This window comes from Oncorhynchus masou, chromosome 31 (assembly GCF_036934945.1).
Source record: "Oncorhynchus masou masou isolate Uvic2021 chromosome 31, UVic_Omas_1.1, whole genome shotgun sequence".
In the NCBI taxonomy this organism is placed as follows: Eukaryota; Metazoa; Chordata; class Actinopteri; order Salmoniformes; family Salmonidae; genus Oncorhynchus; species Oncorhynchus masou.
Window position 1 is genome coordinate 89,861,876 of NC_088242.1, and position 17,822 is coordinate 89,879,697.

Sequence of the window (17,822 nt, forward strand, 5' to 3'; positions counted from 1 at the left end):
AAAATGTGCATTATATTATATATGTGTATTAATATGTGTATGTGTATTAAAATGTATAATATAATATATATATATATATATATACACGTGTATTAAAAGGTGTATGAGTATTAAAATGTGTATTATAATATATATATATTAAAATATATATTATAATATATATATATATATATATATATATATATATATATATATATATATATATATATATATGTATTAAAATGTGTATGTGTATTGAAATGTACATTAGAATATGCATGTGTATTAAAATGTATAGTATAATATATCTATTAGAAGGTGTATTATAATATATGCGTATTAAACTGTGTATTAGAACATTTGGCTTCCCCGGCAAATCCTGATTCAAGTTCTCAAACACAGTGACTGTATTCTTCAGATGTCATCCTAGACCAGAATTGGACAGACAGACTCACAAAGTTAAAACCCAATGACATTATTGACCCAATGGTCAAAATGTCAAAATCCTACCTGTCTTTTCCCGTTTCATTTTTGAAGAGCTCGTCAAACTCCAGCATCTTGAGGGGGGAGATGACGTAGACCTTGAGCTTGGGAAGTAGCTGGTTGATCAGACGCAGGTTGTTGAAGACCCTGCCCTTGCCGTCGCGCCGCATGGAGCTGGTGGGTCCCCAGAAGAGGAAGACAGAGTCCTGGTGGGTGTTGAGCAGCTCCTGCCGTCTCTGCAGCACCCTCTGCACGCTGGAGTGGGCGATGACGCGCAGGCTAGTGCGCCGGCCCACATCCTGTTTGAAATTGTTTCCGTTCGGGGCATTGTTCATGCGGATGACGCATTCGGTGCGGTCAATTTCGTCTCCTCGGTTGCTGCCAGTAAGGTGGCCGGAGCTGGACACCAGGGCACAGCAGTTACAGTGCATCCTCAGAGGCTGGGGGGGGGGTCAATGGGTCAAAGACGGTATAGTACAGTGAGGTCAGGGTTTACACAGGCCCTTAAACAACATTAAAAAAATGCATGCTTCCTTCTTTCCTCGCCCTGAAATGTTGTGGCTAACAGCATTGGACAAGTGAATGCATGGTACCCACCACATTGCTCAAGCTTACCAGAAGGCAGTTGAGAAAGAAGGATGCATGTTTGAAGTTTTCAAACAGAATCTGCACTCTCTGGGGCCGAGCAAAGCACAAAGGGTCTTCTACAGGAATCACACAATCCATTATCATTCAATAGAATGTGAGATCATATTCACCGAGGACATTTTGCCTGAGTATCTTCCTATGCCTTTAACAAAATAACTACAAGTGTTTAAAAGTGAATGAAATCCTCCCTCTCTGTCATCGAGGTCAATGGACACATGGAGAAGTGAGATCCATGGCATTAGATTCAAATCTCCCTGCCAAGAGGAAAACTGTTTTTCCCAAAATCCAATAGCACAATCAATACCCTCTACAGCACAGAGTAGAAGGCTAGGCAAAAGGGCATCCATCTCTAATAGTAAAAACCCTGAGACCCTCTCATGAATTATTCTAAGGCTTAATGCAGAGGTCCATTGTCATTCAGAGCTATACTCTGGGCTTCATGCTTGAGCGGGGCCTGTGGGGGTTGTGCGTACATTCATATACTGTATACATACAGGTGAGATTACCAACTTCACTGCCTCACTGCCTCCTGGTCCCATTCTACTGTTTACACATCTCTTCCTTTAATCTCTGTGATTCCACACATATTAATTACCAGGGGAAACTTAGAGGAAATGGAGACAACCCTGAGCATGATGTGGGAAGTGTGTGAAGACACATAAGACAATGAAGACAGAAGATAACGAAGACAGAAGATAATGAAGACAGAAGATAATGAAGACAGAAGATAACGAAGACAGACTATAACGAAGACAGACTATAACGAAGACAGACTATAACGAAGACAGAAGATAACGAAGACAGACTATAACGAAGACAGGAGATAACAAAGACAGACTATAAAGAAGACAGAAGATAACGAAGACAGAAGATAACGAAGACAGAAGATAACGAAGACAGACTATAAAGAAGACAGAAGATAACGAAGACAGAAGATAACGAAGACAGACTATAACGAAGACAGACTATAATGAAGACAGACCATAACGAAGACAGAGCATAACGAAGACAGACTATAACGAAGACAGGAGATAACCAAAACAGAAGATAACGAAGAAGAAAAAGAGTCAGGACGTTTTGGGCGGAGACAGAAAGTTGGCTTTCAGAAATATTACAATGTAAACTTACTTTTAATCCATCTGTCTGCATTTTTCAAGATATGGCATATGGAGGTTTAGTGAGATACCAAATGGGCTGGATGATTCTCTTCATCACCCATCTTGAAAAAACGTATACTAAAAAAGTGGAAATCAATCCGCCATCATTAATACAATGGAAAAATCTAATTATTTATTATTAAAATATTCAAAATGCATGGATGACGACGAAATAAAAACAAATGGATACAATTTAAGGCCAAATGACAAATAATGATGCAGGCATTAGGAATGGGGGTATGAGCATGTGTGTCTGGGCAGATGAGATTTAGTGTTTGTTTGTGTTTGTCTATAAATTGTTGTTCTTATGTATAAGTTTGTATATCGATAAAAAATAAAACAATAATAATAATACAAAATAATTATATTAAAAAATATATAATAATAATGAAATCCCTGCAGGCAGAGGTTGTCTATTCTGTCCCGGTGTGTCCGGATGAGCGGTTAGGGTACTCCTATCATGGTAACATTTCAAACTTCAAACTATAGCCTTTTTCCTAGCAATAGTGTGGATATATCGTTCCTTTGTGCTCAGCCAAACATCCTACAAGTAGACAAGAAAGAATTACTTGCCCCACCACACGATTATAGCCAATCTCTTGCCATGCTATGAAAATAACTAGGGAAGACATATCTTCTTTCCTCTTAATGTTTGCAGATGTGGTACACACACTGCCCATGGCAAGACAAACCAATCTTCTTACTAATTCCTACTTAATGCGATACAATGCAATACAAGAAAATGATGGCAGACGTGCAATTCATGTTGGTTTAGTTCCATTATTCTCCCTGTTGGTAGATCTTCATGCGTGTCACTTCTGCTGAAGCGCAGCAGTTTTCTCCTGGAAGCTTATTCGCATCTCTGAGGCTGTGCTGCTTTCTTTGTCTGAACTGACTATGTTTATCTGTGAACATTTCCCAGCACATTCATTTCTCCTCTGTCAAGTCAAGAAATCAGATTGATATTTGGATTTGACATGACGGAATTGTTTTTTATATATTTTTTTTAAACGTTAAGGAATATCAGGCCAGCAAATGTAGACATTGCCCAAGCAATAACATTCAACTCTATTAATGTATCGTACTTGTGGCCTGGAGCATCAGGGAAGTTCTCCCAGTAATAAAAGTGTTTTTGCAAGGAAGACTAAATTGTCTTTGACAGTCTATGCCCAGAGCTTCTGTCAGCTCGATGATTCTACATGGAAACAGCAATGACTTATCAACCTTCATTCTGAGGAAAAGGTTGAAACTGGGAATCTTTAAGAGGGGAAACCTCATCAAAAAGGATTCTCAAACAACACTGTTGAGAATCTGTGTGAGCTGAGACCTTTTCCCAGGACAACTAGCTTATCAGTAGTAGTCATCTTGTTAGGGGCTTGGTTGAACTTATGTGTTTACAAATAGACAAATGAGACAGTACAGAAGGTCTCTGTCGTGCAACTATTGTATAAACATGTTCTGCACAAGTGGATGGAATGCATCTATCTGGTTTAGGACAAAGTCGCGGTTGAGTTACTGTTCAGCAGGTTCTAGTTTCTGTACGAAATGGGGAGAATGCAGTCAACATTGAAGTGAAAATATCAGGATGCAGAGGAAGAGCCATACAGTCCTTCCTGGGCCATTTCCCTTTATATATGAAGACCTGTGTGCCTGCTATTCAGCTGAAGCATACAGGTGGGAGACTAAATCTGGTTTTTAGTTTTGTCAGTCTCCACCTGTATCTGATTATATTTTCATCATTTAGCAGACACTATTATCAAGAGAGACTTACAGTAGCGAGTGCATACATTTTCTTCATACAGGTCCCCCACGGGAACTGAACCTACAACCCTGCTGTTGCAAGCACCATGCTCTACCAACTGAGCCACACGTGACCGTAATAGATTAGAACCTAACATCACATTATTGAATCAAATGTTATTACATAGATTCATCATTATGGAAGTTTCCTGATTTAAGCCTTAAAATGACACAAAAAGTAATCATATTGGTGAAGATCGATGCATTTTCAACATGTTCGTTTTAGATGTGCTACATTATGAACCAATTTCAATCACAGGATCTGCTGAGGGGAGAACGGCTAATAATAATGGCCGGAATGGAACCGATGGAACCGAGAAACCATGTGTTTGATGTATTTGATACCATTCCATCTATTTCACTCCAATCTCTCGAACAAGCCCATTCTCCCCAAATTAAGGTGCCACCAACCTCCTCCTGTGATTTTCAATATGAGCACACCTACCTATAGTATGCCGTAGGAACTTGACTAATACGACCGTCTGTCTCACACATCATTCATAAAAGGAAACGATTCGTATTCCACTCAAACTGTACATCCGAAATGGCACACTATTCCCTATATAGTGCACTACTTTTGACCAGGTCCCATAGGAAATAGGGAGCCATTTAGGATACAGCCCCAGAGTTGGAATGGAAGCGGGACGTTGGCAGGTTCAGACTTCATATAACTCTAACGTGGAGTATATTAGATTAGCTGAGCTACAATACATAGACCACAGAGCTCACAGCACAGTTACGAGTACAGCTCCAACTCAGTCAGTTGCCATCCACAAAGCAACTGGTCACTATCATCCTGCTTAGACCCAGGAAACCAGGGTCATAGTTGCTTTGAGAATGACGCCATCCATTTCCTGTAGCTTCTCTCATTCTTTCTGTCTAGCTAGCTACCTCCAAGAATACTCATACACAGCACCCGAGGTAGACAGTAACCTCAATTTACAGACTTGCAGTTCTGGTACAGGTAATATTTCAGAAACAATGGTCTGACTTGTGAGACTAAGAGCACAGAGCCCTTCCTTTATGCTTTTTTGATCTATGACGCTTATATGTTTCTGTAATTGAAATTAATGTGTCTACATCAAATTTAAACACATTTTTTGGGGGGTTGTCTTTGTCAGTAAATGGTTACAGTATGTCTGATATTTGTCTTAAACATTGTTCCCAATCATTGACACTAACCTGGATAAATAGATGTTATCTCATTGACACTAACCTGGATAAATAGATGTTATCTCATTGACACTAACCTGGATAGATAGATGTTATCTCATTGACACTAACCTGGATAGATAGATGTTATCTCATTGACACTAACCTGGATAGATAGATGTTATCTCATTGACACTAACCTGGATAGATAGATGTTATCTCATTGACACTAACCTGGATAAATAGATGTTATCTCATTGACACTAACCTGGATAAATAGACGTTATCGCATTGACACTAACCAAGATAAATAAAGGTTCAATAAAAAAATGAAAAAGCATGTTTTAGATCAGATGAAGAAAAATAGCCATATTCAGAACTTGTGTAACAGAGGAGGTCGTTTGAAGACAATGCACTGAGGGGGGAAATTTCATTGGAAATCAAACAGTACTTATCTTTTCCATTAATTTGCTATTGTGAAATATTGCTTGATCTACAAAAACAGATGGGCCTGGGACATGGACTTATCTCAACATAAAACCCCTTTTGAGGTTTGAAAAGATCTGACAAACAAAATTGTTTTACTGTATTGTCCCTTTGTGATGGATTGTCAATTGTCAATACAGTTGTTTCTTCTAATCTAATGTCATAGAGAACATTTGATCAAAGCACATGCTTTCTCAAAGCTCCATTAACACTAGAAACGCAGAGGCAGTCATTTTGACTGCATATGAATTTAAAATGTGCCTTTTTAAATCACACCCCCTTCTGTACTCAACTTTTATAAATAAGTCTCCTCACCACATGTATGTTGTTAGAATGTAACATGTTACAAACAGGATTGGTGTTTTAAGCAGTTTTAAGAAGACAAGTCATTTCCCCCCCCCCCCCCCAGAGTCAAATGCAGGTAAGACATTTTGATTTCTATACTGAACAAAAATATGAACGCAACATGCAACAATTTCAAAGTGTCACATCTTCCCCTGCTCCTCCCCTCCGGCATACGACTTCGCTAGAATGCTAACCACGGGACCTGGGATTCATCTTACGCACACCTGGCACTCTTCATTACGCACACCTGGCACTCTTCATTACGCACAGCTGTTAATCATTATGATTCCCAACTGGACTTTGTTCTTGTGTACTGTCTTGTAGCCACATGGAATTGTCTTGTTTCTGGTTTTGTTATTTATTAAACGTTTCACCTGCACTTGCTTCCTGACTCACAGCTCCATTATTACACAAAGATTTTACTGAGTTACAGTTCATATAAGGAAATCAGTCAATTCAGATAAATTCATAAGGCCCTAATCTATGGATTTCACTTGACTGGGAATACAGATATGCATCTGTTGGTCACAGATACCTTAACATAAAGGTAGGGGTGTGGATCAGAAAACCAGTCAGTATCTGGTGTGACCATTTGCCTCATGCAGCGTGACACATCTCCTTCACATAAAGTTGATCTTCCATGGCTGTGCAAAGTTTATAATGGCGTGAACTGGAACACGTTGTAGTCCACATCGATCCAAAGCATCCCGAACATGCTTAATGGGTGACATGTCTGGTCAGTACGCAGGCCATGAAAGAACGGGGACTTGTTCAACTTTCAGGAATTGTGTACAGAACCTTATGACATGAGGCTGTGCATTATCATGCTGAAACATGAGGTGATGGCAGCGGATGAATGGCACGACAATGGGCCTCAGGAACTCATCACGGTATCTCTGTGCATTGAAATTGCCATCACAGACTGTGCCAAGGAGATGGGGAAAATTACTGTGAATATGCCTGCCAGCTGATCTACGCATGGTCAGAAAACGCGGCCTTGAATACCGTCCAGCCTCACGGCCTTGCAAGTGTTGACTTGAACACGTCGACCTCGGAAAGCGAGATCACCCAGTCCTCTGGGTCGGTGGGGGCCCTCACGTATGGTACGGTGTTGTTATTGTCGAAGCGTGCATAAAATGCGTTAAGTTCGCCTGGAACAAAGACATTGTTGGGCAGATCACGGCTGGGTCTTCCCTAGTCCCCTCCTGTACTCTCTGGCTGCATCACTGGCTGCATCACTGCTTGGTATGGCAACAGCACCGCCCTCGTTTGCATGGCGCTACAGAGGGTGGTTGGGAAATCCCAGTGCATCACTGGGGCAACCTCTATATCAGGCGGTAGAAAAGAAGGCCTGCAAAACTGCTAAGGGCTGCAGCCACCCAAGTCATAGACTGTTCTCTCTGCTTCCGCATTGCAAGCTGTACCAGAGCAACAAGTCTGACACCAACAGGCTCCTGAACAGCTTCTATCCCCAAGCCATAGACTGTTCTCTCTGCTTCCGCATTGCAAGCTGTACCAGAGCAACAAGTCTGACACCAACAGGCTCCTGAACAGCTTCTATCCCCAAGCCATAGACTGTTCTCTCTGCTTCCGCATTGCAAGCTGTACCAGAGCAACAAGTCTGACACCAACAGGCTCCTGAACAGCTTCTATCCCCAAGCCATAGACTGTTCTCTCTGCTTCCGCATTGCAAGCTGTACCAGAGCAACAAGTCTGACACCAACAGGCTCATGAACAGCTTCTATCCCCAAGTGATAAAACTGATAAATAGCTAACAGAATGGCTACACAGACTATCTTGTATTATTTATTTTAATGCACACTCACAGGACTCTACAGACGCACACTGATACTCCAACACACTAATTACATGCACACACATTTATACGGAGTCTACACACTCACTCACATTACATTTGCATTTACATTTAAGTCATTTAGCAGACGCTCTTATCCAGAGCGACTTACACATTCAATCATCATATACACTGCTGCTACTCTGTTAATCATATATCCTGATCCCTAAGTCACCTTAGCGCTATACATATCTGCCTCTATCCCTCCAGTATCCCTACACATTGTAAATACTGTATTGGAACAGACCCTGTATATAGCTTCTTACTTTCCCAACTCAAGTAAAAGTAAAAGTCAACCAGTAAAATAATACTTGAGTAAAAGTCTAAAAGTATTTGGTTTTAAATATACTTAAGTATCAAAGGTAAATGTAATTGCAAAAATATACTTAACTATCAAAAGTTAAAAAAGTATAAATCATTGCAAATTACCTATATTTAGAAAACCAGACGGCACAATTTTCTTGTTTTTAATTTATTTACAGATAGCCGGGGGCACTCTCCAACACTCAGACATAAACAAAGCATTTGTGTTTAGTGAGTACACCAGATCAGATGACCAGGGATGTTCTTTTGATAAGTGCATGAATTGGACCACTTTCCTGTCCTGCTAAGCATTTATCATGCAAAAAGTACTTTTGAGTGTCAGGGAAAATAAAAAGTGTAAAAAGTCAATAATTTTCTTTAGGAATGTAGTGGAGTAAAAGTAAAAGTTTTCAACAATATAAATACTCAAGTAAAGAACAGATACACAAAAAACGACTTAAGTACTTTACACCACTGCTTGTGCACATGATATTAAAACTTGAAACAAAAACTGCAGGTTTCCACTTAGATCCAAGATACAGAATACAGTTGCTCTCAGTGATGATATTCATTGCTTCCTGTCAGCCCCATCTATCTATCGGTTCATGAAGAAGTGGTGCTCTTGGATTAATTAGGACTGGGATCCATTGAAAAATGTCTATCAGTGAGGAGGAAGTACAGCAGCAGCACAGCCAATCGGTTACGTGTGTTAATGACATCCAGAGGATGATGTCCAATAAAGTTAGCCGTGGTTCGGTTGAGCATTGATCTAGCTAGTCTCTGTCTAGGCCTTTAGGTTATGTGGTTAACCTTTTCCTGCAGTGGGCTAAATCACGGTCACAAAGAGTGATTCTTGGTGGTATTAAACAAATCTACTTTTGAAACAAAAGTATATACCTCACACACATGTTTAAGGGCTTAAAAAGTTTTTATTTTGAGTTTGCACCCCAATATTACACTTTATATACATCATAGAAGACTGAAATATAAAAAAAAACTGTTTGATAAACACCAGGTTTTTGTCTGGTTAAAAAAAAAATCTATACTAATTTATTAATAATCTTTAAATTTTTAATAAAAAAATAAGGAAAAATATTAATAACATTCCACCCATGAGGCCAAAGAGGGCGCTTTTGGTCATTGACTGCAGGAAAGGGCTACGATATCAGATTGATATCTTAGGCAGGAATACACTGATTCTCTTTGTTAGGAATTCTATATGTACTAGTTTTTGCCTGGTGTTCTATAAAACTGGTAAAGGGCATCATTGACAGGTAGTGTCACGTTCTGACCTTTATTTCCTTTGTTTTGTCATTATTTAGTATGGTCAGGGCGTGAGTTGGGGTGGGCAGTCTATGTTTGTTTTTCTATGATTTGGGTATTTCTATGTTTCGGCCTCGTATGGTTCTCAATCAGAGGCAGGTGTCATTAGTTGTCTCTGATTGAGAATCATACTTAGGTAGCCTGGGTTTCACTGTGTGTTTGTGGGTGATTGTTCCGGTCTCTGTGTTTGTTTTCACCAGATAGACTGTTTAGGTTTTCTCACGTTTTTGTAGTGTTCGTGTTTATTTTTTTTAATTAAACATGAATCAATATAACCACGCTGCGTTTTGGTCCGCCTCTCCTTCACCACAAGAAAACCCTTACAGGTAGTCTCAAATATAAGTCAGTTCTGCACTTCTGGTTTTCTTTGGTTATCTACATGTTTGTCTAGTTCTTATAATTACAGCATCAAAAAGGCTGGAATAATGAGTCATTAACCCACACACACACGTGCGAAAACACACACACCTAACTGACACACACACACACACACAGACACACATACAGACTTGCATAGACACACAAAGACACAAAGACACACACACACACAAAGACTTGTATAGACACACACACACACAAAGGCTTTTATAGACACACACACACACACAGACTTGCATACACACACACACACACACACACACACACACACACACACACACACACACACACACACACACACACACACACACACACACACACACACACACACACACACACACACGTTAGCAGGGAGATTTACAGAAAAGACAGGTTTTGTGATTACCATGTGTAAAGGCCAGTGCAGATGGATGCTGCTCACTACTGTTTAAAGGTCAACATCTCTTTAACAGGAACAGGCAAAGCAACAGAGGAGTGGTGGAGGGTGAGAGGGGTAGAGGAGAGGGAGAGAGGGAGGATAGGAGAGAGAAGAGGTGAGTCAGAGGATAGAACTGTGATGTCACTAAATGTATCTAGTCTACCGTGTGTGTGTGTGTGTGTGTACGCTTGTTTGTGTGTGATACTCTGCAGCTATAATCAGATTGTCAATGCTGAGAAAGCAAGAGGGAGGGATATTCTCAGAAAAGAAGGCAGGCTCTGTGACAGAGAGAATGAGGAGAAAATAACACAATGGGAGGAGCATCTTGTAACGGCTGTCGTCGGATGAAGGAGGCCAAGGTGCAGCGTGGAAGGCGTTCATGATTTTTAATAAAACTGAACACCACAACAAAATAACAAAGTTGAACTAAATGAAACAGTTCTGTCAGGTGCAGACACTAAACAAACAATTACCCACAAAACCCAACCGAAAAAGGACAACTTATATATGATTCACATCAACATAGAAATAAAGAAACTAGAATGTCCACCCTACTCACACCCTGGCCTAACCAAAATAGAGAATAAAAACCTCTATGGCCAGGGCGTGACACATCGATTCATTATAAAGTCTGATTAAGTAGATCAGAGATCAAACACGAAATTAATAACTGTGTTACTATATTTATTTGTATGCTAACTTTATCGGCACGGTTTAATAAACTACTGGCATAAATTAGTCTTACTAAAATACTAAAAACAACGCCATCATCTACAGCTAGGTATTGGGTGCACCAGTATTTGTCCATTGGAGATTTTGAGGAAGAGTAAGGAAAACTCTACAAGTTCGAAAATGCCACCTGAATTCACTACAATTATTAATTATTGGTTCACTGATAAGTGATATCTTCATACTTACAGTACCAGTCAAAAGTTTGGACACACCTACTCATTCAAGCGTTCTTCTTAATTTTTTAAAACTATTTTCTACATTGTAGATTAATAATGAAGACATAGAAGACACAGATATGGAATCATGTAGTAACAAAAAAAAGTGTTAAACAACTTTGAGATTCTTCAAAGTAGCCAACCTTTGCCTTGATGTCAGCTTTGCACACACTTGTCATTCTCTCAACAAGCTTCATGAGGTAGTCACCTAGAATGCATTTCAAATAACAGGTGTGTCTTGTCAAAAGTTAACTTGTGGAACGTCTATCCTTCTTAAGGAGTTTGAGCCAATCAGTTGTGTTGTGACAAGGTAGGGGTGGTATACAGAAGATAGCCCTAAATATGGACTTGTAAAAGAACAAGTCCATATTTATTTTTGTAATTAGTTTTTTTAAATGTAACCTTTCTTTAACTAGGCAAGTCAGTAAAGAACAAATTCTTATTTACAATGACGGCCTACCCTGGCCAAACCCGGACTATGCTGGGCCAATTGTGTGCCGCCCTATGGGACTCCCAATCAAGGCTGGATGTGATACAGCCTGCCATATCTTGCCATATTATGGCAAGATCAGCTGAAATAAGCAAAGAGAAATGACAGTCCATCATTACTTTAAGATATGAAGTTCAGGAAAATCTGGAAAATTTCAAGAAAATTTCTTCAAGTGCAGTTGCAAAAACTATCAAGGGCTATAATGAAACTGGTTCTCATGAGGACCACCACAGCAAAGGAAGACCCAGACTTACCTCTGCTGCAGAGGATAAATTCAGTTACCAGCCTCAGAAATTGCAGCCCAAATAAATGCTTCACAGTGTTCAAGTATGAGACACATCTTAACATCAACTGTTCAGAGGAGACTGCGTAAATCAGGCCTTCATGGTCGAATTTCTGCAAAGAAACCTCTACTAAAGAACACCAAAAATAAGAAGGGACTTTCTTGGGCCAAGAAACACGAGCAATGGACATTAGACCAGTCTGATGAGTCCAAATTTGAGATTGTTGTTTCCAACTACCGTGTCTTTGTGAGATGCAGAGTAGGTGAACATATGATCCATGCATGTGTGGTTCCCAGCGTGAAGCATGGGGGAGGAGGTATGTGGGTGCTTTGCTGGTGACACTGTCTGTGATTTATTTAGAATTCAAGGCACACTTAACCAGAATGGGGTTACCACAGCACAATGCAGCGATACGCCATCCGATCTGGTTTGCACTTAGTGGGACTATCATTTCTTTTTCAACAGGACAATGACCCAAAACGCACCTCCAGGCTGTGTAAGTGCTATTTGACCAAGAAGGAGAGTGATGAAGTGCTGCATCAGATGACCTGGCCTCCACAATCATCCGACCTCAACCCAATTAAGATGGTTTGGGATGAGTTGGACTGCAGAGTGAAGGAAAAGTAGCCAACAAGTGCTCAGCATATGTGGGAACTCCTTCAAGACTGTTGGAAAAGCATTCCAGGTGAAGCTGGTTGAGAAAATTCCAAGAGTGTGCAAAGCTGTCATCAAGGCAAAGGGTGGCTACTTTGAAGAATATAAAATATAAAAAAATCTATATATTTTTTGTTTATCACTTTTTTGGTTACTACATGATTTTATATGTACTATTTCATAGTTTTGATGTCTTCACTATTATTCTACAATGTAGAAAATAGTTTAAACATTTAAAAAAAAACTTGAATGAGTAGGTGTGTCTGAACTTTTGACTGGTACTGTATGTAGCGGACATGAGTCGGGATTTTTGTATATTTGGATGTTGCAGTAATAGGACCTAGGTCTAGCATTTGAGCGAGAAGGAGAGAAAATGATTTTGATAGCTAGCACTGATCCCAATGACTTGACTGCTCCGAGATGGAGAGAAAGAGAACGGCTCATTTTCAGGTATTCACAAGGCTCATTTGAATTTCCTGAAGCAGCAGGAAAATTCTCTGCAACAAAAGAGTGATCAAGTTAAAATCCAACCTTTGTATGGAGATTTGATGAGCAACTATCTGCATTTACTCCCGTTACGGCCAGTTGGAACATCCAAAAAAAGGTTTAAATAAAAATGTACAAGCAACTGAAAAGATGCCTATTCCTGCACCTCCAATGTAAATCATTCATTAGTGCCACACACAGGTCCGAAGTCTACAACAGCTCAATACATTGGAGATGCTGAATAGGCATTTTTGTTCGGTAGCTTGTAAATGTGTATTTAGAACTTTTTGGGATGTACATACCGGCAGAAACGGGAGTAATTGAAGATAGTTGCTCATCGAAACTCCATACTGTATTTGATGAGTAACAAACATTTTTTGACAATATAACGCTTGCAGAGCTGTCTATTGGAAGTTTGAATCGGAGCTTCCTGGGCGTTAGAGAGGAAACACATCATATTCATTGTCCAAAGCTCCAAAGCATAGCCAGTGGGGCAGGAACTGGGTGGTATGTGGTACGTAGGAGGTCAAAACGAATAACCTCTCCTGTTATTCATCATGATTAAAGGAAAACTCAACCCAAAAACAATCTTTTGGTATTTGTTTCATTTCAGTCCCAAAATGTTTTGCTTATCATCAATTGAGTTATCAAGATATATAACTTTCAAACTACAGAAATCATACCCGTATGATGTATTTTGGACTACTGAAACAAATATTAAAATATATGTGGCCTTTATCAGCCTCCAGGAGCAGACATGAAGAAGCTAGAGCTCACATATCCAACACCATCACAACCACAACCACCACCACCACCACCACTACAACCACAACCACCACCACTACAACCACAACCACCACCACCACCACTACAACCACAACCACCACCACTACAACCACAACCACCACCATCACAACCACCACCACTACAACCACAACCACCACCACCACCACCTAGCTCACATATCCAACACCATCACAACCACAACCACAACCACCACCACCACCACTACAACCACCACCACCATCACCTAGCTCACATATCCAACACCATCACAACCACAACCATCACCACCACAACCACAACCACCACCACCACTACAAACACAACCACCACCACCACCTAGCTCACATATCCAACACCATCACAACCACCACAACAACCACAACCACCACCACCACCTAGCTCACATATCCAACACCATCACAACCACAACCACAACCACCACCACCACCTAGCTCACATATCCAACACCATCACAACCACCACCACCACTACCACTACAACCACAACCACCACCACCACCTAGCTCACATATCCAACACCATCACAACCACCACCACCACCACCACTACAACCACAACCACCACTACAACCACCACCACCTAGCTCACAGATCTACCATCACAACCACAACCACAACCACCACCACCTAGCTCACAGATCCACCACCACCACTACCACCACCACCCCCACCACCACTACTACCGCCACCAACACTACCACTACTACCACCACCACCACCAAGCTCACAGATCCACCACCCAGAATGAAAGAAGGTATGCACATAAGTTAAGGAGTCATAAATAGACTCCTTCAGTAAATACTGTATAACTCTGTCCTCAGGTTGAAAGAGATCTCTCACGCAGCTGGGGCTGTATTGGGGTTGGTTGTGGGGTTGTGTACACCACACGAGTGTGTATGTGTGTGATCAAGGAGCCCTGCAGCATAGGCCGATTCCAACCGTCTCTGGGTGGGTCTGGAGATTTATACCAGGCTCAAAGGCTCTGAGTCCAGATAGTGATTGATACCAGGCTCAAAGGCTCTGAGTCCAGATAATAATTTTCTGGATCTAATGGAAGCTACAGTACAGAGCTAAAGGTGAGAGTCCCCACAGGGGGAGAACAGACTCTGAGATAAGGCAGTCCACGATTGATGAAGTACAGTATACATCATGCAGCTATACTGCCAGCAGTCAATAGGATGGCAGAGGACAACAAAAGGGAAGATTTTTTCAATACATAATGAATACAGATGTTGCATCTTAATTTGATCACCCTTTTGCAGGATAACTTTCCTTCAATGCAGGAAATATAAAACTTGTAGGGTATTTGAGGTATAAAAAAGGCTTCTGAAGTTTGTAATTTCCACGTTGAAATTTCCGACTTGATTTTCCCTTATGAAAAATGTATCAACCCGTACAAAAATATTGATAAAAAATAATCCACATAACAATTCACATGTCCTGTTGCTGCAGGATTCTTTTCCTGCTGTAGTAAACTGGCTCAAATGAAGATCCCACATGTGTGTCAGACACAATATCATGATATGGGGAGAATGAGAACAACAACTAGATGTACTCACTGTGCTGTCTTTTCTTGGATTTAGACCAAATATAACACAAAGTAAAAACTTATTTCTATCCTGTTTAGTCCAAGTTACTCAATTATTTCATCATCACATTCTAGCTCTTGGCTGGGAGTGGACTTTAAATTGCTTCGGATTTTCTGGAAAAGTTTGGGAAGCTGGAAGAAAAGAAGACTTAGTTGTGCTGCACATGTACAGTACAATAGCAGCCAAAACTCTCTGAAGCTTGTAACCATTCAACCGTGAACAGAACATCTCCAGACACAGCTCCTGATTTTTTCCTGTTCTCAACTCCTGTCCTTTGTAGCCTCTCCTTGTCTGGAGCCACCTGAGAGACACAGAGTCCTTTCACATGCCGTGGCTCACTACTCCTGTATCACTCACACCCTGAGGGAGCAGGAAGACAGGCAGAAGAGACCTATCTTTTCTGCATTCTGAAACACTATACAGTATTTACAAAAGTATATGGAGTACCCCTTCAAATTAGTGGATTCGGCTATTTCAACCAAACCCATTGCTGACAGATTTATAAAAATCGAGCCCACCGACATGCAATCTCCATAGATAAAACATTGTCAGTAGAATGCCTTACTGAAGAGCTCAGTTACTTTCAATGTGGCACCGTCATAAGATGCCACCTTTCCAACAAGTCAGTTTCATCAAATTCCTGCCCTGCTAGAGCTGCCCCGGTCATATGTAAGTGCTGTTATTGTTAAGTGGAAACGTCTAGGAGAAACAACTGCTCAAAGTGGTAGGAAGTGGCCACAAAATGGTAGAGAACACAAACTCACAGAACCGCCGAGTTCTGAAGCGCGGAGCACCAAAATAAATTATTTACTCGGTTGCAATACTCACTACCGAGTTCCAAACTGCCTCAAGAAGCAACTTCAGCACAATAACTGTTCAACAGGAGCTTCATGAAATGGGTTTCCATGGCAGAGCAGCCGCATACAAGTCTAAGATCACCATGCGCAATGCCAATCGTCGGCTGGAGTGGTGTACTTGTATTTGTTATTCACTATGGATCCCCAAGGCAGCAGCTACTCTTCCTGGGGTCCGGAAAAATGAAGGCAGTTATACAATTGTAAAAACATTGTTACGGCTTTCTATGTGTGATGAAGAGTCGGACCAAAATGCGGCGTGTAGATTGCGATCCATGTTTAATAAACTGAAGAAACATGAATCAAAATACAAACACTACAAAAACAAAGAACGTAACGAAAACGGAAACAGCCTAATACTGGTGCAAACTAATACACGACAGACAAAAGGACACTAAGGACATAAGGACAATCACCCACGACACACTCAAAGAATATGGCTGCCTAAATATGGTTCCCAATCAGAGACAACGATAAACACCTGCCTCTGATTGAGAACCACTTCAGACAGCCATAGACTTATCTAGAACACCCCACTAAACTACAATCCCAATACAAAACACACCACATACAAAAACCCATGCCACACCCTGGCCTGACCAAATAAATGAAGAAAAACACAAAATACTTAGACCAGGGCGTGACAAACATTACAATATATTCATAACAGATTTCACAACACACTAAGTGTGTGCCCTCAGGCCCCTCATCCACTACCACATATCTATAACACAAAATCCATGTGTAAGTGTGTGTATAGTGCGTATGTTATTACGTGTGTGTGTGTGTGTGTGTGTGTGTGTGTGTGTGTGTGTGTGTGTGTGTGTGTGTGTGTGTGTGTGTGTGTGTGTGTGTGTGTGTGTGTGTGTGTGTGTGTGTGCATGTTTGTGTTGCTTCACAGTCCCCATTGTTCCATTATGTGTATTTTTATCTGTTTTTTAAATCTGATTCTACTGCTTGCATCAGTTACCTGATGAGGAATAGAGTTCCATGTAGTCATGGCTCTACTGTATGCAGTTTTGTTCGCCTCCCATATTCTGTTCTGGACTTGGGGACTGTGAAGAGACCTCTGGTGGAATGTCTTGTGGGGTATGCATTAGTGTCTGAGCTATATGCTAGTCGTTTAAACAGACAGCTTGGTGCTTTCAACATGTAAATTACAAGTAGTGATGAAGTCAATCTCTCCACTTTGAGCCAGGAGAGATTAACATGCATATTATTAATGTTAGCTCTCTGTGTACATCCAAGGGCCAGCCGTGCTGCTCTGTTCTGAGCCAATTGCAATTTTCCTAAGTCCCTCTTTGTGGCACCTGACCACACAACTGAACAGTGCGACAAAACTAGGGCATGTAGGACCTGCCTTGTTGATAGTGCTATTAAGTAGGT

At 40.8% G+C, this 17,822-nt stretch overlaps 1 protein-coding gene across 1 annotated transcript in view; it reads right to left on the reverse strand.

The window, feature by feature from the left end:
- The window catches only part of LOC135524730 (alpha-N-acetylgalactosaminide alpha-2,6-sialyltransferase 5-like), a 36,643-nt gene that overhangs the window by 11,465 nt on the left and 7,356 nt on the right, over positions 1–17,822 (reverse strand). Inside the window, exon 3 of the mRNA XM_064952505.1 lies at positions 490–902. Within this exon, the coding sequence (XP_064808577.1) occupies positions 490–902 (413 nt within the window). The remainder of the gene's footprint in view (positions 1–489; positions 903–17,822) is intronic.